The 27,823-nt window shown below is 33.9% G+C and overlaps 3 protein-coding genes and 2 long non-coding RNA genes across 9 annotated transcripts in view; 4 read left to right on the top strand and 1 right to left on the bottom strand.

Annotated features, from left to right (window-relative positions):
- Positions 1-27,823, bottom strand: part of LOC116349264 (teneurin-m) — a 623,527-nt gene that overhangs the window by 572,628 nt on the left and 23,076 nt on the right. The window lies entirely within an intron of this gene.
- On the top strand, positions 5,816-6,374 carry LOC116349390. The gene is made up of 3 exons (XR_004201907.1): positions 5,816-5,987; positions 6,065-6,139; positions 6,203-6,374. It is a non-coding gene; the product is annotated as an uncharacterized LOC116349390 (long non-coding RNA).
- On the top strand, positions 8,092-11,161 carry LOC116349298 (GPI mannosyltransferase 3-like). 2 transcript variants are annotated; one of them, XM_031780668.1, is made up of 3 exons: positions 8,092-8,205; positions 8,284-8,364; positions 9,098-11,161. In XM_031780668.1, the coding sequence occupies exon 3, from the start codon at positions 9,151-9,153 to the stop codon at positions 10,714-10,716; it is 1,566 nt and encodes a 521-aa protein (XP_031636528.1). In that variant the 5' UTR covers positions 8,092-8,205; positions 8,284-8,364; positions 9,098-9,150; the 3' UTR covers positions 10,717-11,161. The 2 variants fall into 2 exon arrangements, with proteins under 2 accessions (XP_031636528.1, XP_031636538.1); XM_031780678.1 differs by lacking the exons at positions 8,092-8,205; positions 8,284-8,364 and adding an exon at positions 8,809-8,937.
- Positions 18,766-20,693, top strand: LOC116349308 (collagen alpha-1(XI) chain-like). 2 transcript variants are annotated; one of them, XM_031780699.1, is made up of 3 exons: positions 18,766-18,880; positions 19,007-19,310; positions 19,500-20,693. In XM_031780699.1, exons 1-3 carry the CDS (start codon positions 18,872-18,874, stop codon positions 20,264-20,266), a joined length of 1,080 nt encoding a protein of 359 aa, XP_031636559.1. In that variant the 5' UTR covers positions 18,766-18,871; the 3' UTR covers positions 20,267-20,693. The 2 variants fall into 2 exon arrangements, with proteins under 2 accessions (XP_031636559.1, XP_031636551.1); XM_031780691.1 differs by having other exon boundaries at positions 19,007-20,667.
- Positions 21,581-22,164, top strand: LOC116349378. The gene is made up of 2 exons (XR_004201905.1): positions 21,581-21,703; positions 21,839-22,164. It is a non-coding gene; the product is annotated as an uncharacterized LOC116349378 (long non-coding RNA).

Here is a 27,823-nt window from a genome sequence, read left to right as displayed (position 1 = left end):
TTTGGTCATATCCATATTAGTGTGTATGAAAATAATGCTGTTTTGCAATACTATTTATCAAATGCAACAAAAAAAAGTCGCAATGCAATTGGAATGAAGAGCATTGGCGAATGGGGAGAGTGAATAAAAAAAGTACAAAAATTTTCCAGAAAAAAGAAGAGAATTGGATGGAGAAACTTTGCATTCCGTAATTAAAAGTGAATTTAGACGTAAATCAGTTTCACTTCATTGCATTTGCACATTGCCGTTAGCATTCATTAATTTCTCGACAAATTGCAACTCGCATATAACTTTGAAAAACTATTTCCTCTCCGCATTGAACCCCAAAAATACCTCAGTTTTATTGCAAAAATGATGCCTCGCACATTCATTCATTTATTTCGCCGATTCGGTAAAATAATTGGGATTCATAAAGATGAAATTTCGATGTGAACGCTTGAACATATAGAGTGCCCGAATTATGATTTGCACTTAATTCAATCATTGAGTTTTGAGCAGTTATTCACTCTTTTTTCCCACCTCTTATTTCGACGGAGAGCGGTGCGCGAAAACAAAAGCAACCGAGCGATTGAGCGTATACATTCACATTAAGAAATTGAAATGGCAAAAAGAAATGAACGAGAATTAAAAGAGATAAAGAACAACAACAACAACAACAACAGCAACGGAGAATGAGATTGCATACAAATTCTTTATTAAGTAGATTTTGTTTGGTCTCGCTTCTCTCTCTCTCTCTTTCTTCTCTTCAAGTGCTTATGATTTTTCAAACACAGAAAATTGATAAAGTTTTCATAAAATTATATTAAAATCAATAGAAGGACGAATATACAAGAGAAAAATCAATGGACAAACACATACAAAGAAGAATCGCTGAATTCATGAAAAAGTTCAGCTAATTGCAGTTTCACCGATGTAGAAAATGAATAAGAGAGATGGAATACAAAACGCAGGAAGATATTTTGATGCAAACTTTCCTGAAAGCCCCGCTGTAATGAAGTGCCGAGAATGCATAAATACAAAATAATTTCCAATTCAGTACATTTTCAATGGATTCAATTAAAGAAAAGAAGTCTACGCTTAGAAGCAACTTTTTGAATTTCAATCCTTTTTCCGTACTTTTACTGAAATTTCGTCACTACCATCAACTCTTTAACGTGGAAAAACACACAAATTGTCCCAAGACTTAACTTTCGAACAAAATCTCTCTCTCTCTCTTTCGTTCTATGACACATGGCAAATCTTTTTTTCTGTATCAAATGAACGCTGAAATGCAATAATTCACACATCAAAGCATCCTCACTACATTCATATGCATTCAATACAATTTAAAGCAAAAAGCCGTATGCAATAACGAAACGCGCATCAAAACTTTCTGAATATCGATGTGTGTAGCAGGATGATGTTGGCAGAAACATAGCGAAACGTTACATTGAAATGAATTTAAATGTCATCAGGATATCATTAAGATGTGATTCGTTTTCATCCACATGAAATGTCAAATTGAAAGAAGCTCGTCAGTCAGAAGTTGCCTGAAAGTGAATAGAACCGTTTGCTATCACACATTATACCGTAATGTTGGCAACAAAGTGAAATGTCATAATGACGTGCACAGAAAAAAAGAGACACACATTCCCCATACTTTGACGCACACACACACCGAGAGATACGGAAATCGTCTTTTTCATACAATATGTGATCAATTCCATCGCAATTTGACAGAACACATGCATTTCCATACTGATTAAATACCATTCGGTTCGTTGCGAAATGCAAAAGATCTGATTACTGATTAATGAACGGAAACTTGAACGGCAACCAATTTCAAGCAAAAATATTGAAGAACATTTTATGCATGCACACGGAAATGCGATTTTATAATTCTTTTTCTCGTTTAGCTTTTTTTTACATATTACTTACTTCCTTAAATAATTCTTCATTATTCTCCGTCTTCTTTGTCATTACATACATTTACTAATTTTCATTCTTTTCGCGTTTATTTTCGAACTATCTTTTGCAGAAGTAATTTTGACAAAGAATTTATGAAAATCATTTGATTTCAGTATTTGTTTGTGTTTATTTGCGAATAAAGAGGATCAAAATTTCGAGAATAACGTAATAGGTTCACGAGGCATTCAATTTGGAAATCGTTCAAAAAATCCACTTGATAGCATTGTATTTATTTAGTCATTTCGCACATTTTGGTCATTTCATTCAATTGCTCCCACTCGAATGACGACAACAACAACAAAAACCGTCGACGATACGTACAAAACTGTAACAAAATACTTTTGTGCAGCATGCAATAAACGTTGAAATAAAAGGGAACTCTTCTTTTTTTTGTTTTCGACTTTTCTTTTTCTTCCTTCCGTTTTCTCTCTTTCTCGTTGTTTGTACGTTTACACCGATTTGTTTTTAATATTTCAACACTTTGGAGTGGATCGTGTTTTGGATGTGTGCATAAGATTTGGAAGATTTTTTTCCCCTTCAATTTTTACATCCTCTTCTATTGTGCACACTCAATCGATGCAGATGCAAAAAATGGGTGCCGCATAAAAATCGTAAGAGAATAATAAAATCTAATGTTGTTGTTTTTTTTTTGGTGCACGGTGGAATGAGAACAACATCCAAATTGAAAAGCAATTGAAACGATGAGTTGAAATTGTAAAACGGCAGAGATATCACTGTAAAACCTCGGCTTATAGCTGTTGTAAGTATCCAATATGTATTAATGGGAAATAGAAACGATAATGGTTTTCTTGAATCCATTGCACCGTGTGTCACATAAAAACACACACAGAGAGAAGCGATGAGCGATTTGCTAATATGAAAACTGCTACACACTTGTATGAATTTGTATCTATCGACCACGACCGATGAGAAGCAACATTGAATGACAGTTGCATTTAAATGTTTCAATTATTCGATTGCTTCAAAATCACATTCGCAAACGAAAAAGAAAAAAACCGCATAAGCCGCGCGGTACCAGCGGTGTTAGTCCATTTGCTATTATTTAGTCGATAAACGTACGATTCTTCAATTGCATTGGACAAGAAGAGCCATTCCGTTGGGAATTACTGTACATGTTTGGACCGCCTTTCCATTCGCTTATTTCCGCGAAAATTCCAAAGAGAAAAACAATATTAAATCACATGGCTTGGCAGGAACACGAAAAACATGAGAAAAAAAAAATGAAAATTGCAATTTGACATGAGGCCTTTTCATTGTGGATTTCTTCAATTTCTTGCACCAAAACCAAATTCAAAATTTATGTGTGTTTCATACACGAAAAACACGTAAATATTTTGTCACATTTCTGGGTATCTTTGTGCCTTGATGTGTTCATGTCCTTTCGAAACTTGAAACATTTTGTCGATCAAATGAATTCCCATCCCGTGCTGGTCGTTTATTTTCGCCGCATTGAATGTGTGTGTGTGTTCCATGTCATCTATTTCAATTCAGTTCAATGCTAACTCGATTTTTAAGCTGTTTGTTGATTTGTGTGCATAAATAAAGTGTCGTGATTTATTTTTGTGGTGTTTGGCACCTTCTGCTTAAATTGAATCGCCCCCAACAATTTATATATATATGGAATGGCACACGAATTCGGAATTTATCTTTATTTGAAATCGGATTGGATGGGAATTCATATTTTCCGCATTTTGCAGTAAAAAAACGTGCAATGTGTCAGTTTGCTCTCATTCATTTTGCTCCAATCAATCTATGACCATGGCCATAGAAAATGGTGAGGCTTTCGGCTGTGTGTTTGCAAAAATACGATTTCAAAAGGTCTTTGTTTCACAATTAAATTGATTCGGAATTTGTAAATGTGAGAAATTGAAGTAACAGCAGCAGTTAAATTTCGTTTGTTCTACTGTGTCTCGCTTCAATTCCGTTTGCCTTTTCTCTATTTCACTTTTATGTCTCTCCCTCTCTCTTGCCGCGCTTGGCCGTTGAATGCTGTGTAAGTATGTATCGTTTTTCCAATTGGTACTTTTGGCCACAATTTTCGAATAGCATCGATAGAGCATTTTGCTACTATATTCACAAAATCAATCAGTGTACAAACAAAAGCAAAAACCGTCACGACAACATACACACAGCCTCAATTTGATTGTCACCCGCTCGCTCATTTTCCAATTGCATTTTCATTGGGAATGAGTTTTTCCAAAGCATAATAAATATAAATTACTCAATTTCAATTAAAATTGTCTCGGACAACATATTCAAATGCCCATCCGATTAGTTTGTAGTTTTAGCAATGGCACAGCACACACACACACATATATAAATGTCAATCGGCTGATAAAGAGAAAAATAGAGAGAGAAACGTTCGGTTAGCGTGTTTTTGTATATGTGTACGCCGAATCGGCAAGTAATCTGATTAGGAGTAAAAGAGACGCAGAATTTTTTGAACGCTTTCGTTTTGGTTGAATTGATTGCATTGTGGTATCCACAAAGCCGCACCAAATGTAATCTTTTTTTTCGTTGTTGTTGTTGCAATTTGGTTTGTTGTTTTTGTTATAGTTGTGGGTTTTTTCGCCAAATATCATGTGTGCTCTCTTCACTGTCACAAAATTAATGTCGCTTCAAAAACGTGCATTCTAGCCACAACAAAGTTTATTGGAAATTGCAATTAAAGCACCCATACAGTTGCACATAAACATGTAGAATGAGTGATAAATAGAGGTAGAGAGAGAGAAAGAGGAAAAAACGATTTCATTGTTGTAGCAAAAGTTAACTTTTGAATTTCAAATTAGAGAACTTTTGTGTGAATCGAAAATAATTTGATTTGATTTGGTTTCGATGCTGTATGCACTTTAACAAAATGCCATTTTTGCATTTGACTATGTTATTTTGACTCAGTTTGCATATCTCTTATTGGAATTAAGTTTCTACACAGTGAATGAGAAAAAAAAACATCCACCAGAAATAGCCAAGTAGCGCAAATAAATCAAATAAATGACAATAAAACTTATTTAATTTGGAGTATTGACAGTCGAATCGTACATATATAGAGAAAAATACATTCCACAAACACACAAATATATCGAATTGAAAAGCACTCGTTTTAATATAATAAACGGCGAGAAAAAGTTATATAGAGCTAGACAAAAAATCAAACAAAAAATAAGACACATTTTCCATTTGATTTTTTTTAAATCTTTTTTTTTTTGTTTAGCATTGCACTTTTCTGATATTTTTGCTGATAAAAATAAATTTTTCGAAATAAAGTTTTTCCAATGCTGCTGTGTGAAAAATATGTTCGATAACATATGTCAAGAATGCAATAACGGCAAACTCTGTCGACAGTGGAAGAGAGAGACAGGTGAAACATTCACCTGTTTCCCTCCCTTGCGAATTTTTGTGTGGCAATTTGAAAAAAGTTGGCACAGATAAAATGGGGGAAATACATACGGTCATCGACCACAAAAATGCCGATTGGATAATATACTAAATATAAAAGCACGCTGGCCAAATATAAAAGTATGCTACTTTATATAGTGACAAAAAAGCCGAGTTGAAAATGATTATGAATTATTGCGAAAAATGTTATACATACGTTCGTAAAAAGCGTTGATTTTTTAAATTTCTTGTAATTGCCATTACTTTATGTAACGAAATTTCAATTCCCTGTTATTCTAGCGCATTCACATTTTCGAGCGTTATCATCTTTAGAAAGTGCTATCAAAATCAACTTATTCAATTTGAATTTTCGACACGTGAATATCTGTTTTTAGTATTATTATCATATAAAAACCTGATAAGACGTTGATTTTTGCAAAACAGCTGCTCGATCGCACGTAATATTGCTTAGTGTAGATTGAAAATTGACACCGAAAGATGTTTGCATACGATCTGTTACTTTGGTTTCTTTCATTTATGAAACTATTTTTTGCATGTTTACTTGCTATTATTATAATTTTGTTAATTTTTTATTTTTTTACCATATGGACTATTATACAATACAAGAAAAAAGAAAAGAAAGAGTAAATGTCAAATATTCACATCGAATAAGTGAATTATATAATTAATTTATTTGCATTCTGATTTAAATATTCAATAGACGCCAGAGAAGAACAGCCGAGACAGCAGTCCAGACTGAAGATCAGCCAAAAATGATAAAAGAAACCCGTTGCAAGTTTGTTGGATTGTATTTTTAAAGTGAATTTTTAGATTTTTTATATTGATATTTCTTTGACAGGATTGATTACCACAAGAAGATCACCGCTAAATTGTCCAATTGATGAATCAATCTGTTTTTATTTGTTCAAATCGGCAGGGCTATAAGAGAAAACTGATGTTTTTGTATAAAAGTTTGTTGAACTGTTTTTTCATGAAATTTTTCTTTGAATAAATGAACTTGAAAAGCTTAACTTTTTTTTATGTTCGTTCAATTGACTTAAAAGTTAAAATTACAAAGAACAACACAGCTATAGTTATACTAAAATAAATGTCAAAGTAGTGCATATTGTAACGAGCGTACAAAGCGAGAAAAAACATGTTTTACTTGTAATCAAATGATAAGTATACTGCAATATGTTCATTCATCATTCTCTATCTTTTGTTATCCATCGCAAGTTTTGTAACAACGAAAATACAACGGTGTGTACACAACGGATGCAATCCATACAATTATTTATTCGTTCCAATTATTCTGAATGATACACAAACACCCTTAAGGACCGAAATTAAGAGTAAAATTGTCAAGTGACCAAAGAGAACGAAAAAAAATGCCAATAATCACAATTAATCATTTCCCTCTTCCTTCAAATGCACGAACACAATATCAGAAAAGAAGAAACCGATTTATGTGCTGCTGTCACGATGTTATAAAATGAATTTCGAAAAGTTAAACATTTATTTAGACGAAAGCAAAATAAAGGCATTGGGAAAAATGTTATGAATTGACTGAAAAATGCAGCAAATAAGAGGAGAAAAATCTTGAAAAATGAAAATTGCTATAAACAACACGCGCAACAGAATCTATAGAATTGAAGAAGAAAATAAGATTCGATTGAATTTGGAATTTGTCCACAAAATTCTCTCGTTCGAATCGATTTTTTCGGGCCGCACACTGCATGCGAATGAACGAAAAAGGTAAATATCACAATATGGTATTGACATTGTGCAAATAGATACATTTATCATTTATATGTGAAACATTTTTCCGATCATAGAGTGCCCTGTGCATCGTATGTCGTGTATTGTCTTGTTTTTTTTTCTCAATCCTCTTTTATGCGCGTGTTCTTCGTTTTGTATATTCGCAATGTTATTTGTTCCATGCAATTCATATCGATAGTTTCCTTCCTCAACAAAAAAAAGCGCGCACACACACACACAAACGCCGTGTACACATTGACAAAAGGCATAATTCATGTAATTTATTTTGTTTCCATCGTGAAATCTGAAAATAAACACCGAAATTCCAGTCGTGGTGGTGCAAAGTTTGATGATAAAATTATGGCTTTTCGGTGACATCGAATTTAGACAATTATGTTGCACAATATCAAAAAGTTTAAATCGAATTTCGATATTTCGGAAAAATTGGTTATTTCACAACAAACGATCATGAGATTGATAAAAATTGGCAAAACATAATTCCAGTCAAATGCTCATCGTTTAAAATACGCAAATAGATACATCTATAAATAAAAGTGCCTTCTTGCCGTTGATTTTTCAAATTGAACTGTGCTGAATGAACGAAGCATAAACGACAAATTGAAGTAGACAAACATCGACGACAACGACCACGGCAATGATGACGATAGCACGTTAGCCCTTTTATTTTGATTATTTGACACGAAAATTGTGTATTTTGTCTTATACGAATCAACGCAAGCACTACGGAACGATTCAGAACGACACGAAGAAATTGAACAAGCGAATGAACGAAAATGAAAGAGACGAACAGACAACAAGATGATATGTTGCTATAACATAGCAAAAATAGAATTTTCGGTTAAATTCAGCATACATACGCATAAAAGTGTTTAGTAGCCGTAACAAAATGTGTATGTGTAATGTTTATGTGTGCATGCATGTTCGATGTGAACGTGTATGTGTAAAGCATGACGACATCATTCTTAAATCGACCAACATCATATTCAAATATACACATTTTCTGACTTTGGGTCATTTGCGTTGAAAAATTTGTTCCGGTTTGTACGTATACCAGTGGTTCGACATAAAAATCGATTCGGAATTGTAAATAAACTTTTCATTTTCGTTTTTAATTCATCACTCATTGAATATCAATTGTTTTTTTCCTTCTACTTGTTTTAGATCAAAAATATTGTGAAGGTTGAACATTAAAACGATTTTTTTTTTCTCGATACCATCCAATATAGTTTGTGACCGTGTTTGGTAAGTCTATTTATATGAAACCAGTGTAAAGAATAAAATTGATTCTTTCATTTTTAAATGTCATAATTTCGAATAAATTTAATAATTCCGTGATCGAAATCGATTTGGAAAGTGTTCAAGTGCATGGCAGAGAATCGGTTTTATATTGTATTCAAAAATCAAATTCATAACGATGTACAGATATAAAGTGTAAACGCCGCTCACCAACGGTGACTTGTACGCCAAAAGATTTAACGAACGAAAAAAAAAATCAACATATTGTGAACGCATCACACATTAAATACAAGCCGAAACCGTTTACACATGTGTCGAGGTTATGTGTATTATATTATTGTATGCCATTTACCGGAATGTGTGTATGTTGTGATCGTCTTTTGACATTTCAGTTCAGTGGACGATTCTTATATGACTTTTAAACTATGTGTACTGGGTTAATGTCATGGGACGTTCACTGAATATGTGTGTATGTGCTATATGTGTAAATGGATTTTTTTTTATTTACATTGCGAAATGTCATAATCTTACGCGCGCAAAAAAGGCGACAAATAAAAACATTTAGCCGGCTATTGAATTGTAAATATGTATTATTGATTGTAAAATAAGCGATATGTTTTGGATTTGCTTGAAATTTCATTTTGAAAATGATTTTATTGAAAAAGAAAGCAAAATGAAAAAAGAATACAAGCGCTGTTGAGATTGTTTTCTAATTTCTTGTTTTGTGTGTTGTTTGTAGGTTAAGTTCGAGCGGGTACGAAACGGGTGATGCGATAAAATTGAGCTTCGACAATGGTGCAGTACGTTGTGTTTGCGGCTTTTCTGGTGCTTCGTATATTATCGGTGTTTGTGGTGAAAACTTGGTACGTGCCGGACGAATATTGGCAAAGTTTAGAAGTGGGTCATAAATTAACCTTTGGATATGGTCACATGACATGGGAATGGTCAAAAGGCATACGCAGTTATATTCATCCATTGTCGATAGCGGCCGTGTATCGAGCGCTTGCCTGGTTTGGTCTTGATCAAGTGGAATATTTGGTGTTGGTGCCGCGTATTTTACAAGCCATACTATCTGCATTCAGTGACTATTGCTTCTATCGATGGAATAAGAATAGTAAATGGTCGATATTTGTAATAGCAACATCCTGGTTTTGGTTTTACACCGCCACCCGAACATTGTCGAATACAATCGAAACGTGTTTAACAACGATTGCGCTCAGCCTATATCCACGACATCATGAGCCCGATTCGCATAAATTCCTTTGGATTGTTGCCTTATTGTGTTTCATTCGGCCAACGGCCGCTATTTTATGGTTTCCGTTGTGCATAATTCATATGCGAAAATCTATTCATTCGGTTGCCGAGCTATTGATTAAGCGGTATTTACTAATTGCGTTAATTGTTGGCGCAATCGCTGTATCGTTAGATTCATATGCGTATGGACGTTTTATTGTAACACCGTTTGAATTTTTCAAAGTAAATGTGCTGGAGAATGTGGGCAGTTTTTATGGAACTCAGCCATGGCATTGGTATTTTACAATTGGTTTGCCAACAATTTTGGGTCCATTCACATTACCATTGCTAACGGCTGTGCTACAGACATTACAAAATCGCGACACATATCCAGATCGATGCAATTTATTAATTTCAACGATTTTTACGCTGGTCGTGTACAGTTTTCTTCCGCATAAAGAGTTCCGTTTTATTTTACCATTGTTGCCAATTTGTTTGCATATCATCGCCGATTCGTTGAAAAATTGGAGTCGCAATGCATCGCGTATTATTATTTGGATTGTTGCATTGGCATTGCTTACATTCAATGCAATACCAGCCATCTATTTAAGTTGGATACATCAACGTGGCACCATCGATATTATGCAACCAATTGAACGGATTGCACGTGAATATCGAGATTCGGATGGACATTTGGCAAAATTCTTATTTTTAATGCCATGCCATTCAACACCGTTCTACAGTCACGTTCACCAAAATGTAACATTACGATTTTTGACATGCGAACCCAATTTGAATGGCGAAGAAAATTATATTGATGAAGCCGACCAATTTTACGCAAATCCAGCCGCTTGGCTACGATCTCACGTACCCGTCTATCCAAAATCAGCGTTACCAACGCATACGGTTCTATTCGATAGCCTTCAACCGCAAATTAGCGAATTTCTCAAAAGTTACAAATTAATCGAAACTGTATATCACAGCAACTATACAGACACACGGGTCGGACACAATGTACTACTTTATGAACGTGTCGCTGATGCTCCGCCAACCAAACCAAAAGTTGAACCCAACCAATTCAACAAACCGGAACATTTTGACAACACAATTCATGATGAATTTTAGTACAATCATTTAACGCATGCACACACACCGAATCAAAGCAAATAGACATGCTATTTAAGCCTTTCACACAAAGTCTGACCATTCGGAAGCCTATCTTTTTTTTCACGTTTTAATACAATGTGTGTGTATGTTCAAATTTAAAAAAAAAACATCAAAATTTGCAATACAGTACAATTTACTGTAAAATATGTTAATTTTGTTTTATTTATCAACTAAATTTTGTTTATTTTTTGTTTAAATTTTTTTTTGGATTGATGCAATAAAACGAAAATATGACTTTTATATCTAAAAAAACATTCAAAGACATTCAAACCACAAGCCTTAGTAAATGATATGTATTAAGGGGAATGTAGTTGAATTTTTGACTTCTGATTAGTAGACATAAATTGTAACAAAAAAATAAACAATGTTGACATTAATATAAAAATAATAATTGTAATAAAAACCAAATTCGTTTAATTCGTTAGAAACACCAAAGTCTAATTGAGGAGCAAATTCGGCTTGAACAGTAGAAATGAAACAAATGCGTGTAAACCATTATTATTCTTCCATAAGTCGGCATTTTTTTGCAATTTAAATCGAAAATGTGTCTGATTGTTCGCAATTCAAGTGGAACTGATAACACCCGATATTACGCATTTTCGTCTTCTTCTTCTCCTTTTGCGTGTTGCGCTAATGTCGTAGATTAGATACCTCAAAGTTCCCTTGAGATTTGGCGAGAAGTCGTGTCGAGGGGAAAGATATGCATACACCACACATCTACACGACAAAAAAAGTCGAAAGAAATAAATTCGAGTTTGGGGTGTCAAACATCACACTGATGTGAGTTAATTCGTGCGACGTTGAAAATCAAAAAATAAGCATTTTTTTTTTATTTCGGGGAACATTATCATTATTTACGCATTCATTTTTCATTCTTATTAAAATGCATTTTGAAATTGGTTGTGCCTGTTATTCCATAAAAATATACGCACGTTTGCGTCTTTTTTTGTTGTTGTTGTTCCTGCCTTCTTGATAGTTATACATCCTGAATATTTCCGGGTACTCGAGACTCACCGCATTTTAGCCGTACGAAAAATGCTGATTTTGTTATTTCCGATGCAATTGTGCTCACATTCATTTAGACTTCATTTTGAATTGTAGGAATTTGTAACAGAGCGAGAGGGGGGAACGAAATAATTTTAATAATAATAATAACTGTTACATCAGAATAAATTGCCAGCGAAGCTTCAGTGAAGAAGCAAGAAAAAAAGAGAAAGAGACACGCAAATGTATCACATTTTTTTGTGTGCATGCGCTTCAATTTGAAAATAATTTTAAGTTTTATCCCAAATTTACTCTTCACATTCATTTTTACAGCGGCAAATGAATTTATTTGCAGCGATGTGATGTTGCTCAATAAAATAAGCCAACATCAGAAATGAAATGGTACCATTTTGCTCTGGGTGAGCTGTGAATGGAAATCGGGTAAGCTATATTTAAAAGTTTTACTCCAAAAAATGGATTCGTTCTTTTTTTTTCGTTGGCGACACTCAAGTGAAAATCTTTTGGTATTTGAAAAATAAAACTTTTTGAAATGAATATTAACTGCGTTGGTTGACTTGAAGAAAAAAACCAACCGTGTAAAATGATTAATGACCACAATTCGTTTAGGTCCATTCTTTTCGAGACATATGACTGCAAAGGTAACATATATTATTATACTTTTTTTTGCACATTCAGCACACTTATGTGGAGATTTACATTGAAAATGTAAAACCAATTTTCAGCCACTTTGAATTTTATCCATTTTTACATCTAATTACATTTAAATTTATTACGTTCAACAAATACGCACAATAAATATATTCTTCTACACGATTTAAATGTAATTAAAAAAATGCCGACTGTGTGCGACAAAAAACGATCTAATTTACTGCCCATGGCATAATTAATTATGCACAAAATGTGTAAAATTGCGTTTTTTTTTACTTTGAATCATGTGCTACATATATTTTTTTCATCCGCTTCGACCTGTGTGTCAACGAAAGAGTTAGAGAGACTGGAACAGTGCCACGAAGAGTGAAAGAGAGAGAGAGAGAGAGAGGTGCAAAATTTCAGTGAGAGTCTGGGGACATGTCATTTTGAGTGACTATGAAAAATTAGAGTCTCATTGTGTACGCTTTGGCACTGGTTCCACATCAGTGACGACACCAAAACGACATTTGCCAGAAGCACAATCAAAAATGAATCGACCAGACGGCAAAGTCGGCAAAGTGTCATCATTTTTTGATCAGGATTTTTCTCACCCTACGTTTTTTTTTTTTGTTGTTTCAAAATAACCCATCCGACAAAATATTTTCAGTATATATTTTTTTTGGCATTGGACTTTTTTTTGCTCTCGTAAATCCATAGGAATTTATTTTATTTGCATAATTTATAATTTATTGCTGATGTCGCTATATTTCAGATCAAAGCCATCGTTTCACTTGCAGCTACATTTAATACTCATTCTCTCGCTCTCTCTCTCTTCGTTTTCTGTCGCCCAGCGTCCATTGCATGTGAGAATAAGCGTGAGTGGTATTTGCATTGAAAATGTGATGATTATTAGTTTGCAATATCCACGTATAATCCTGTTTTTTGTCGAGCTCGGCTCTTGAGATATTTTTCTATATTCGCACTGAATCAATTGCAAAACGAAAAAAGGCACGCACTATGCTTTGTACTAACCATTGATGTGAATTTAAATTTATTACATGAACGGTTAGAAAATGATGGCAACAGAGCATTTTTACACAAAAAAAAAAAAAAAATGCAAAAAGAATTTTTTTTAAATCGACAATAAAAACTGACATCAGAGTTGAAATGGTAATACCAGCCAAAAGTGGCAAAATAATTTGATTTCAGGGGTGAAATGCATGATTTAGTGTTGTTTAATCAAAAATCGACATTTCAACGATCTAAAAATGATATGCAGATTAAATTAACACGAATCAAGAGAATCGGTCCGATACAAAGAAAAAGTGAGCGTTAAGCAATCGAATTTGTTCATAAGTTCAACGAACAATGACAAAAACAACAAAAAAATTAGCCAACCGAACAAAAAGAGGAAAAGAGAATAGAAAAAATCACACACACAATCGAAACGTACGTGAAGTGAACCGAGATAAAAATGAATATTTATATTTTGGTTCAATCATTTACTCGATTCGACAAGAGATACACCATGAAATGTGAAACATCAAAAAAGCAGGAAAAAAAGGAGCAACAGCAGCAGCAGCCAGAGGAAGAATTAGTAACCAGTAAACAAAACAACCGATCACACACACTGTAAATTTTGTAGGTGGGAATGACGAGATGGACGAATATTTTTACCATGATTTTTTGTATTTTATTTTACTAAATCGTCCGCATGGAATACCAACAGGCGAAAGGCAGAGCATTTTATGTGTTGAGCAACAGTCGCATTGGTGACGATGATGGTGTGGCCGATGGAAGTGCTATTTTGCATGTTACCATCTATATGCGATTACTATGAGCCAACGGTGTGAGAGCAACTGGGAAAAAAGGAGAGAGAGAGGCGGGGGTGGGAGAGACGAGGTGTAGGTAGATGAGAGGTAAAGAGTGAGTGCCAAAGCGCTGTTTGAATATTTAAATGATCGAAGCGCAATTCTGGCTGCTTCGCACCATGCAATTCGGCAATTTGCATTGCACTTCGATTACTCGAACTACAAAGGCTGCACAAACAGCATCAATTTACTACAACAACAACAACATTTAACTGAAAATTTTCGTGAATCAGCGAATTTGTCGAATGAAAGCTTTTCATGTTGAATACAAATTTATTCAAATCGATTGTGTATTAGTGTGAATTCCATGCATGTATATATATATTCGAAGAGAATACGATGTATGGCAACAATGTGGCCGCCGTCATTGCCACCATTCATTGAATGCCTCTACACGATAGATAGAGACACAAAATAACAAAATAATTGAAGCATCCAACCGACTAACATATAAACAAACACAACATATTTTCTCTTCGTATATCCATATACACTCACACATACACCGTCACACAATCATGTCAACGATGACAAATATCTTCATTTTATCGTTAAAACGAGGTATATGAACTATAATTTTGTGAGCGAATGATTTAAAAAAAGAAGCTGTATTTTGCCTCCAATCTACTAAAGAGCTCACAAAGTGCCCAATAAGCACTTCTATTTCAATGGAAAAGCCAAATCCAAGGGAGGGAGAGAGAGAGAGAGAGAGGAAAGAAAAGAGAAAATCTTTTTTACAGCAAAATTGATTTGTCGCTTCCAAACACAGCCACCACTTCCATAAACAACAGTAAGTGAGATTGCAGATATTGAAAAGGAATGAAAACAAAAAAAACGATAACGAATTTTCCGGTCTACTGACGATTTCATTGCAATCTTGCTGCTGTTGCTGTTACTACCACTTCTCTCTTTCTCTCTCTCTCTCTCCCCACCTCTATGTGTTTCTATCTATTTCTGGCACAGAGCAAACGGTAACCCGAAGAGGGTGAGCATCCTATGGAACTTTTGTGATCGGTTCGAGATTTATGACCATCTGTAATTATTTTCAGTTGTTTGTGAATTATATTCAAGAAGTAAGAGTGATATAGAGTGACCGAATCGCATCAAATATATACATATTTGTTGATCAAAAGATTTCGGATTTAAAGCGATTTCAAATGTACAATACAGATTTCTCTCAAATAAAATTGAAAAGAAGATTCTCATTAAATGAAATGAAATAATGATAAAAAAATAAATCCCCGGAATTTGCATATTATATGCAATACACAACTCAGAGTAAAAATATTCATTGAAATTTGCGATTAAAGCATATTGCAAAGCGCGCAAACATTTACAGTTTCAAATAAATAAAGAAAAAAATCAATTCAGCAAAACAACACATTTTCTAGCACCCAAGGATATGGGCTAGCTTTTCAACATGGCCGAATAATATGATACTCGGCGAGCACATTTTGTTTAGCACTCGTTGATGAAGTATGTTAATACTCTTTCACATATTTTGCATAAGTTTTTCGTAGTTGAAAATGAAATGGCGAGGGGAATGATTATATGGTTATGGGCATGCACAAGTGGTAACCAAAGGAGAAAGATTGAAATATGTACGCCGAGTTAGAGGAACACGGGGACGGAATGAATAGGATATACTTTGCTTCCAATCGCACATACAACAATGTGCACACACACACACATACACGAACATTTAATCGCACACACACTCGCACACTTGAAGTTAAATGTCATTTAAGTTAAATTTATACATTTATATTGTGGTGAGACATCATAAATTTGCCTGCCATCATTGTTTGGTGTGTTTAATTTTTGTTTTTCCGTCATTTATTGCTGTTGCTGGAATTATTATTCTAAGCAGTTTACAATTAAGATTGACTTTGTCGACTTGCAACCGACAAGTAGCAGAGTATGGCAACGTATTAGAGTGAAGAATATGCGAGAATCAAGTGAAATATGCACATCGAGCGCAATTTATGGTTGGCCCCAAAAATCATTCACCAGCTAGTTTGTGAGAAAACAGAGAAGGACGAGAAGAAAGAGAGAGACAGGTAAAGGTCCACAGCTGAAGATGTTTTTGTTTTAAATTGTAGTGTTTTTTCAGTTTTTGTATTGTGTTCGTTCATCATTGAGATTGTTCAAGTTACTCAAGTGAAAACTTTTTGAAATTGTCTGTGCGCACGATCAATTTCGTCGAATGAAAATTTCGAATTACGAGTATATTAAATGATTTGACAAGCATGCTTTGGATGGCATTTATCGTATGACTTGAATTGCATCAGCAATATGACGATACCGCATTGCCAATGACGATGACGATGGCAATGAAATTGCCATCTCACAAAGCATTCCATGTCATAGATATGCAATGTGTGTCTGCATCAAACATCAAGCAAGGTGGCAAACGAAAAAAGGGGTTAGAGTGACTGGCATAAGCGTAATTAAATCCAATAAATTATATTGTTGCCGCTTTTTTGTCGTGTGTGTATTTTTTGTTCTTCTTCTTCGTTTGCTATCACAATTTTCCTTGGATTGGTGCTATGTTTAATGCGTTGAGTGTGGATGTTTAACTGGTGTCTATGTATATTTATATGTATAAATGGAATGATGTGCACTGAAAACTTGCTCTCGAACATTCGTTCCAGATGGAATATTTCCTCTCGTTAAAATTCTAGCACGTGATTATAAAATGTTTAATTGTTGTACATAGCATATGTGACGGCAACAATAACGATACTATGCCTGCATTTTCCATTTCGCGTGAGTTTCATACATTTTGGTGTACAGTTTTAACCTCTCACTCACTCATTCTCTGCCTTCATCCCTTTCGATCTCACTCTCTTTCCATTTCTGTCTCCTGTTTGCCACAGATCACATAGGATGTGTTGTACAACATACATTTCTATTTGGGTAACCGGTACAATTTATTTCACTCCATTCACTCAAAAATTATGTGAGTTCGGATATTCTCGGATGCTGTTTTCACGCATTTTGAAATTTATGTATCAAATTGTACGCTAATGCGTATGAATCTAAATCTAAAGATTCTTTTCGCTTTTAGTCTATGGTTTTTTCCATCGTCCTCTCTCTCTCTCTCTCTCTCTCTCTCTATCAATTTCTAGTCAATTCAGCATCGTAACATCAATTCGTTCTTCACTCGACTCAATTCGTGCGAACTTAATTTGTATTGTTCATTCGCCGTGGAGTTTGAGATAGGTATTTAACGATGCGATTCAATAATATATATGAGACGTACGCTCACTTACAATCATGTGATTCGTGTTCATAAATTCATTCAAAAATAACACCAACAACTAAACACAAACAATAAAATTAACAATAACAACAACACCATTGCTATAGCATAAATATTATGCAAGTGGGCCAAGCGCCGCACAAATCCAGTATATTTCAGGTAGAGTAGAAAAGTGGCAGTAAAGAGGAAAGTGATACACAGCAGTAAAAAAACAACAACGAAGAAACAAGTTAAAATGAGAAACGGAGGGTAAAAACGAAATGTGAAACAAACGACACTGAACCGAATTGAAAGACGTTGTCGAAAAGTTGCCGTAACGAAATTCAGAAGAACGTTCGCGAAAGCGATAAAGCTCATGCCACTAAAAGGCAGCACATTCAGCCAACAGTGGATTTAAGTAATAAGAATACATGGCATGAAGATAAAATATCGCCACACATTATTCGGTATTTTAATTTTGAATGTAATGAAATATATCAACGACATGTAATAAAGCGGAAGCGTGACGTGAACATGCAAACACACATTAATATTATGCCCATTCATTTCTCTCTCTATCTCTCTCTTCATTCTTGTGTCTCACTTTGGTGCTGACGAAAAAAGTTCGTCGCATTGAAAGAAAGAGAGAAAAGGCGAGAACGAGAAAAAAAATTAACCATAAAACAACTGCTCAAATAGCTTGACGAGCACATTCACTGTAAATTGCAACCGATGCAAAATAGTTGCACTAACAATGGTGCAATCATTTTTGTGACTTAAATATGCGATCGCGCAATTATTTGGTGTGCCCAGCGAGGGACAAAAAATCCATTTAATTATGCATCAACCATAAATGAATTCCAATTATTTTGAAAACGAAATTTGTTAAAACGTTTTGAGTAGCCACTGTTCGATCGTTCTTTGTGTGAACAAATTAATATTCTGGATATGTATCCATTTATGTCTGTTAATTATATAAGTTGAGCCCCACCGTTCCAATCAATTTGTATTTGTAGATTCGAAAAACCGTTTTGATCATTGAGTCGAATTCTTTGAATCAAAATAGTCATGAAATCACACATATTATGTTATGTTCAAATAAAAAAAATCAATTTTGGACGTCAACCATTTGAGTTCAAAGTTCATATCACATTGATTAGCCCATACAAACAAATTTTTTTTCAATTCGCATGCTAATCGAGTTCAGTTTTTGGATGATAAGCACGTGATTGACGATATGGACCTTTGAAAAATGGTATATAAGTTCGGTGTTCTTGTATGGAAGTCATACAGTATCGAGGTGGTCATTTAGTCGAAAACACCATTTTTTGTTTCCTCAAGCAAATTAAATACTTCAATCAAAATGTGCAAGGTACGTGTTACGAATCGACAAAGATTCAAATAAAAAAATATCAAATTTGTATATTTTCACTGATTGATTTATTTCTTGGAATGAATTCATTTGATAATTTTCGTTTCAATTTTTTCATCCTGACAGACAATTTTTTCTTATTCATTGTTTTTCTTCTTCGTTACATTGGCAATTACGAACCGACAATTTGTTAGTGCTGCTCCTTATTTTGAAGTCAGCTCAGAAGGTAAACTCACTGGACCATTTGATACTAGTATAGGCGGTGCATTCGCTTTAAAAGGTGGACAAAATGGACAAGCTGCACAACCTGGATTAGTACAAGGTGGTCAAGGGGGACCAAATGGATACCCTGCACCAGTAAACCCATATTGGTACCCAGTATCATGTGGTTATGGTGGACCATGTGGACAAAGTGGATTCGGTGGACAAGGTGGACAAGCTGGATTGAGTGTACAGGGTGGTCAAGGGGTACAAAATGGGATCAGTGGACCAGTTGTATACGGTGGACCAAATGGCCAAAGTGTATTCGTTGAACAAAATAGATACCCTGGACCAGTTTTCCAATATACGTACCCTGGATCATGGGGATACGTTGAACAAAACGGATTCGGTGGACAAGGTGGACAAGCTGGATTGAGTGTACATGGTGGTCGAGGGGTACAAAATGGGATCAGTGGACCAGTTGTATACGGTGGACCAAATGGCCAAAGTGGATTCGTTGACCAAAATAGATACCCTGGACCAGTTTTCCAATATACGTACCCTGGATCATGGGGATACGTTGAACAAAACGGATTCGGTGGACAAGGTGGACAAGCTGGATTGAGTGTACATGGTGGTCAAGGGGTACAAAATGGGATCAGGGGACCAGTTGTATACGGTGGACCAAATAGTCAAAGTGGATTCGTTGAACAAAATGGATACCCTGGACCAGTTATCCAAAGTGGTTTCGTTGCACATAATGAACACCCGAAACCAGTTATACAATATGAAAACCCTGTACAAAATGAATTCCGTATACAAAATGAATACACTAAACCAAATGGCCAAAAGGGATTCGGTGGAGCAGATGGTCCAAATGGCCAAAATGGAACTTATATACAAAATAAATACACTGGACCAAATGACCAAAAGGGATTCGGTGGAGCAGATGGTCCAAACGGCCAAAATGAAACTTATATACAAAATAAATACACTGGACCAAATGGCCAAAAGGGATTCGGCGTGCAAAATGAATTCGTTGGACAAATGGATTCGGTAAACCATGTGGATACAGTGGATCAGGCTTCCAAAATAGATTCGGTGGACCAGGTGGATACAGTGGACCAGGTGGATACAGTGGACCAGGTTTTCCAAAATGAAGTCGGTAGACCAGGAAAAAAATAAAGCAAAAACGCTTCACTCACCATTTAATTCACTATACATATAAATTGTATGAAAACATGGTCTATATTAAAAAAAACTCTACTAGTGGATTGGCAAATATTATTTTTTACTTTCCTTGAAATTCGATATAGTTATTTAAAATAAACAAATCTTATCAAAAGTAGCCTTCAAAACCAACTCATATTCTGATAATAAATGGTAAATTTTATAAAATAATTCTTCGTATTCTAATGCGTACAATTTTGTGCCCATTTTCACATTCACATTTCAATTGGCTTCTTTTTAAAAGTTTTGTTAGGTAATAGCCGAATGAAAAGTTTTTAACATTTTAAGTCTGATTGTAAAATAGCATTTTTTGTATGGCGATAGCGGTATTGTAATTCAATAAACTCGCATATGAATGTGTTTGTAACTTTAATGAAAAATATGTTCAATTTAAATGGTATTTTATTACGTACGTTTACGTTTTCAAAGGATGGAAGCAAACAAATTTCTTTGTTCCAACGTGAGCACCACTAACAATTTTTAACTAACACGAGTTTGTATCGTTCACAGACAGTTGACAAGATGTGATATTATGTCAACTGCTTAGTAAATTAGCACCAAAAACATTGATAGAGGGCCAATACCTTGAACAAAGTTAAGTAGTGATTTTGTATAGTAAAGTGACGTCGCTTCCACAGTATGCACGGTTTACATAAATTTCGCTAATAAATTGAAAATAATTGATAATTCTTGAATTGGTGCAATAAAAAAAAAGAACAGACAAGAATGTTCGACCTTTTGTTATCAAGAATTTTTTTCCTCTTCAATTAAATCGAATCGAAAAACATGTAAAATTCTTTTGGAAATTCCCTTGATTATTATCCCTTGCAAATGGCAAAGTTGCTCGGTTGAGTTTATCAACAATATATACGTTAGAGCGGCCAATTGCGACATGTTTCAAGGGCAATCAAAGCTACTAATCAAAATCATATCATAATTCACTTTCGTTGTTGCATAAATAAAAAATTTCTGTCGTTATAAATTTGTTTGAAAATCAGTTCTGTAGATATTTTGTGAACTTTTTATGATCACATTAGTTTTGCGTAATTTCCAATATTTTTTTTCTCTGTTGAATTTTATTTCAATTTTTAATTTATTAATAATATCACTTTTCCACACACCATTTGAGTTCAGAGTTCATTCTTCAATCAAAAAAATTATTTAAAGATTTTCTTTTTAAAGCGCTTGCTAAGCGCAATTATATTCACATGCTAATCGAGTTCAGTTTTTGGATGATAAGCACGTGAATGACGATATGGTACTTTGAAAAATGGTATATATAAGTTCGGCGTTCTTGTATGGAAGTCATTCAGTATCGAGGTTGTCATTTAGTCGAAAACACCATTCTTTGTTTCCTCAAGCAAATTAAATACTTCAATCAAAATGTGCAAGGTACGTGTTACGAATCGACAAAGTGTTAGATTCAAATAAAAGTGAAAAAATATCAAATTTGTATCTTTTTATTGATTGATTTATTTCATGGAATATTCAGTTAATAATTTCCGATTAATTTTTTTTTCTTGACAGATAATCATTTTTTTCTTCTTCGTGGGATTGGCAATTACGAGCCAACGATTTGTTAGCGCTGCTCCTACTGCTGGAGAACTACTTTCTATTAATCCAGTTCTACAAGGTAATTTAAATGGATTCAACCATTACAATATATATCGTGGCCAAAATGTATTCGGTGGACCAGTTGCATACGGCAGTGGAGCAAATATATTTGTTGGAGCCGCTGATAATAATTGAACATTGACCTTAACTCGGTCGTTTGGCAACACCACACTCTATTTCTACTGAAACCACAATAATAAATAAAACGAATAAATCAATTCAAAAGCAATATTAAAAAATGACAGCATTTTTCATTATCTACTATATAAATTGTATGAAAACATGGTTTATATTGAAAAAAACTCTACTAATTGATTGGAAAAGATTCTTTTTACTTTCGTTGAAATTCGATGTGATATAGATTAAAATCACTAAATATTGTCGGAAATTGTCTTCGAAAGCAACTGACAATAAAGGGCAAATTATGTAAATAACAGTAAATGAAAAGATTGTAGAATACGGCCTTTTTTCCATTTTGTCATGTAAACATTTCATTAATAAGGAGAATTTTTATCGGTGAGATCACGCAGTAACGAATTTTATACAAGCAAAAAATTTCAGACAAAATTCAATTCGTTGTTTTTACAACCTTATTGCTTTCTGTCTATTGTTACTCCTAGGGGACGGACACCATTATAAATATTAGAATATTAGCGGAATATTAGCAAAATATTAGCAAAAATTAGTTTGTTTTGCTTCACCATTGCTTGTTAGAGAATTGCTCACTTTGCTCACCGAAAATTTTTTTTGTTACTTTAAGTGTTTTACTATTTAATAGAAATAAATTTTATTTTTTCTAAACCAGGAAAAATAAAAAAATGTTAAATGTTCATCTAAGAATTTATGAAAAATTCATACATGATTTCACTTTGAGATCAGCTATTTGACGTTTGACGTTTATACTAGTGAACTAATATTAGCAATATTAGCAATATTAGTATGTCTGTATAGTTATAATAGTAGATTTTTTTATTAATATTAGAAAAATATTAGCAAAATTAGCAGATTTTACTAGATTTTGTGTCCGTCCCCCAGATTTACTCAATGAAAATAATTTCATTTAATAATGCCCCGCCAACGATTTTGTCCAAAAATATTAAGATATTTATGGTAATGTCCTTTGAGGTCTGAACTATTAACCCTGAAGTGAACATCAAGACACGTAAAAAATCTAATTGACCCACCCTATTAACACTAGCTCTTTAACATGGTCAATGACCAATCTTCTCTCATTCAATTTCTCTCTTAATCCCTCCTCCATTTACGAGCACATCCACTGGAAATTGCAACTGATGCAACATATTTTCGGATCAACTAACAATGGTGCAATCATGTTTGTGACTTAAATATGTGATTGCGAAATTATTTGGTGTGCCTAACAAGAGCAAAGAAAAATGATTATGCATCAACATAAATGAATTCCAGTTATTTTGAGAATGAAATTTGTTGGTTGAATAGAGAACAACAACAATAAGCAATACTAACTTCAATTTTACAATGAGCACCTTGATTTTTTCAACTCAATTTTAAACTGTTTACAATTTGATAAACTGTGTGTAACATTTTTTACTGATTCATTGATTGGTCGATGCAGCTTCAGATTTTATGCATTCTATTTACTCAATGAAACTGATAGGTCGTTGAAATTCTTTGAAATAATCTCCTTCAACGATTGTGTTCAAACCGATATCTTTGAACAAAGATTTCATATTTTTTTATTGGTAACACAAATACCACATTTTTTATCGAAAACCAAACTGTCTCAATAATTCCAAATGTAACGAGTTTTGTCTCTTTTTATTCATTCCCGAAATGTAATTGATATGGAATTAAACTCAATATATTTTCAAATCACAAACATGATTAACAAGCGCAAAGTAAGCTCACTCAAACTTTGAATTAAATAATTGCGGATATTTTGTAAAAACTTCTTCTAATTTATAGTAAATATGAGTTTTGTGAAGCGAACGCTGTCATTTTAAATTGACAAAGAAATATATAACAGAGATGCTCTGGTTGGTCGTTTTACTTTTCCGCACAAAAGTATTGTAATCGGTCAAAATTTTGAAAACTTCAGAAACATGTTTTCTGGACGTTTATGAGGTCAGAGAACCCGAATCAGGCCGTTTTGAGCATGGTTTATGTTAATCTGTACGTCGTACGTTGTACGTCGTACGCAAAATTTGTTAGCAAGATTGCGCTCATCGTAGAAACTTAATTCAAAATCTGACTTAACAGGATGATTGGGGGTCCCGAGGAATAGAAATCATTAGCTTTTGAGCGACTTTGGTTGATGGAAAAAAATTTCATGCCTGGATATTGTTTTAATATTTTGAATTTCCTTCAGGATTTTTTTTAATCCATATGGATTTTTTATATAGAAAAATCGTAAAAGTATACAATTTAGTCCGACTGGGCCCACAGTGTAATTTATACAATTTTGAAATAAAATTTGAAGAAAAAAATATATGAGAAATGTGCGAAGTTTACAAACTTCATTGTTTTCAAGGGCGTGAAAGAGATGGCGCTCCTTCAATGGAGTCATCTTCAAATACATTGTCAATATAGGACGCAAGAGAGGGTCGGAGGATTTGCTGCTCCAGTAAATTTAAATGATGGCGAAGAATCAGGCTCGGGAGGATTTGCTGTTCCAGTAAATTCAAATGTTGGTGAAGAATCAGGTTCAGGCGGATTTGGTGAATCAGAATGATTAAGTTCAAGCATTCATTATCAATCTGGTATAGTCGATTAACTAATTTGTAGTGAAACAATTTACACCAATAATGCGAATAAATCAATTCAAAAATAATGTTAAAAATTACAGCATTTTTTATTATCTAGTAAATAATTTATATGAAAACATGGTCTATTCAAAAAAATATTCCTGTGCATTGAAAAAAAAACCAATTTCGTTCAAATTCCATGAAGATAGATTTAAAATCACCAAATATTGTCGAAAATTGCCTTCGAAAGCAACTGACAATAAACGGCAAATTATGTAAATAAAAACTTGATTTTAGAATACGGCCTTTTTGTGTCATTTTTTCATTCTCCGCTTACACCAGAAGCATTGATGAACAAGATGAATTCCGTATGAAAATTGACTTAAAAAACTTTGTTTGGTTCAATCGAAACACCATTTTGAATGGAAAGTTTTAAACGTCTTATTATTCCAGAATAATTAGCACCTGAAAATAATTTTCATGATATGAATTGTCAAAAGAAATGATGATCATTAAAATAGCGAGCATCTTATCTCATTTGTAGCAAAAAAAGAACTATTTGTGAAAAAACTCACGCATGGGCATTTGAATATATGTCGTCAGTAGATGGAGAATATGAATATGTTTTTTGTGATGTTGATAGTCTGTTGATTAAACATTTCATTAATAAGGAGAATCTAATTGATCCGCCCTATTACACTATCGCTTTATGGCCAATGACCAATTTTCTCTTTTACTCCCTCCTTCTTCCTCAATATTCGCGCTCTCTATTTGTCCAATTGATGATTGTTTTATTAATCAGCACAAAATTGTTAAATATGTACTTATATCTGAAATTAATGAGGCAACTAATTTCGGCGCATGAGCATTTTCAATTTCGAATGGAGAAATTAAAATGAAAACAAACATTAAAACGAAACTTGATTTCAATTTCACTCGCTATTTACTTTCAATACAATATATGCATATTACATATGAATCGTTGCGGCGAAAAAACACCTCTTATTTTGTACGAAATAATACTTGGACATGCATTTTTTTCATGTAGGTTTGCAATTGTAATTTCAACAATAATTTCATAAAAATGTCATGTTCAAGTATTGTTCGGTACAAAATAAAAGCTATTTTTTCAAACAAATATTTCACATTTGGCACGGACATGAACTCAAAATACGAATTTTTATTTCAATCCAATCGAATGTAGAATCTACATTGCATAACGAAATTTCGCGTTTATTCAAGCTACTAACCTCAAAACTATGACTAAACGACTTTTGGTAAACATTTTCACGCTGTTTCGTTGGGTTAATTTAAATGACAATTAATACTTGCAGTATATGATGCAGCGTGGGATGTCAAAGATAGTAATTGGCTAATATAATTAATTGTTTCGATAAATGAAATTAAAAATGTAAAATTAGCTTGAAAAAATGGTGAAAATAAATATTTAACAAATGTTTACGTCAATTCACTAGAGCTGAATCATTCATTTTCAAGTCGATTTAAATCACGGACATACTTTTTTTGTTTGAAAAAATAAACACAAATAGATTTATAATTGAAGTGGACGGTTTTTGTTCGTAACGTTTGAAAAATTTAAAATGTGAATGGTAAAAATGAACCATGTTTACAAAATGATGCAATATCAACATCTTTTTTTTTTGTTCCCATCAAATTCTGTAACATTTTGCATTAATGACAACATAGAGTTATAGTATTAGAATATTTAATAAAATATGTGTAAATTGTTGATATTTCATCATGTGATGGCTGATGTATGTTGAGCAAATTCTTTATTTGTTGAATGAAAATATCGCCCCATTGAAATGGTAACAAAAGAAAATATGTCCATTGAGAAGTGAGCGTAAACATGTGCTGTTTGTTATTTGGTCGATTGTGCGATCACAAAACGGTGTACGAGTATTTGAATTGCATTCAATGAGCGTATGATAAAAATGCAAATGTTGTTCCAACAACAACAACAACAACAAAAACCAAGTAGTTCGATCAAGAGAAGCGCTTTTTTGAGCAACGTTCGATTTTCCACAGATGTTCTAACACAATTTTTATCATATTTTAGCATTACAAAATGATATGAGCGCAACAGCCGCTTGACGATTGTGTATACTTGCATGATTCTTTCGGACAAAAGTTTGATGCCGAGACGCTGACTGGGAAAAATGCCACCTTCGCTGTCGAACCAAAGAAAGAAAGAAAAAAACCTGTCCCATGTAGCAGCACAATGACATGCTGGAAATTAAATATGGAAATTTTCGGGTGAAAATCTAATTTAGAGCTTAGGCGTGATTCGTTTTCAATATGGAGTTCTACCGAGGAGTTGAAATTGTGCGACTGTACGATTTTTCTATAGTTTTCTAATGTGTCGGGCCACATAAACATTTCTCAACATTTAAAATGGTGCTACCCCGGCATTTGCTTAAATTGCAACTGCAAACGCTTACCCAAAAATGAATGCACTCCAGAGTATTTTGAGTCTCCGAAGTTATTTCTATATGGCTTAGTACATGCTCAGTGAGTGATTTTATTCCATTCTTTTCTTTCTCCGAACATTTTTTTTTGGAATGTTTTACACCATGTTTCATTCTAGTTCGTTCCTTTGTTTGAATATACATCGGATTTTCTCTGCCGCCGTTCTACACCGTTCATCGTATGAAAGTGATTCAGAACGTCCACATCGTCTACTGACGATGGTGTTGGAGATACAGTTGCAAATACATGCTTCCGGTTGATGGTGCTACACTGCTGTTATTATTATTTCATTTCGAAAACAGACTTTTTGTTAAGTTTTAAATTTTCTCTCTCTCTCCCTATTGCGTTCTCTATGTCGTTGCCCTTCAATGTGTCTATTTGGTTCTTTCAAAGATGTATACAAAAAGCATACTTTTTCGCTTGCGTACGCGCTTACGAGATGGTGATTCCTCTTTAAGTGTCGATTGCAAAAAAACTCGCTTCATCCACATTCTATTCTCATTATGGTATGCCAGCAAGGTAAATCACATCGAATAGCGACCATAAACTGGATGAAGAAATGAAAATTCGTGTTAAACTTACTTTTCAATAAAATTTGTCATTACAAGTTCAAGTAACACACACACACACACAGAGAGAGAGAGAGAGAGAGAGAGAGAGAGAGAGAGAGAGAGAGAGAGAGAGA

This window comes from Contarinia nasturtii, unplaced genomic scaffold (assembly GCF_009176525.2).
Source record: "Contarinia nasturtii isolate CC-2019 unplaced genomic scaffold, AAFC_CNas_1.1 Cnas_scaffold_129, whole genome shotgun sequence".
NCBI lineage: Eukaryota > Metazoa > Arthropoda > Insecta > Diptera > Cecidomyiidae > Contarinia > Contarinia nasturtii.
This window is presented reverse-complemented; position numbering and strand designations above follow the sequence as displayed.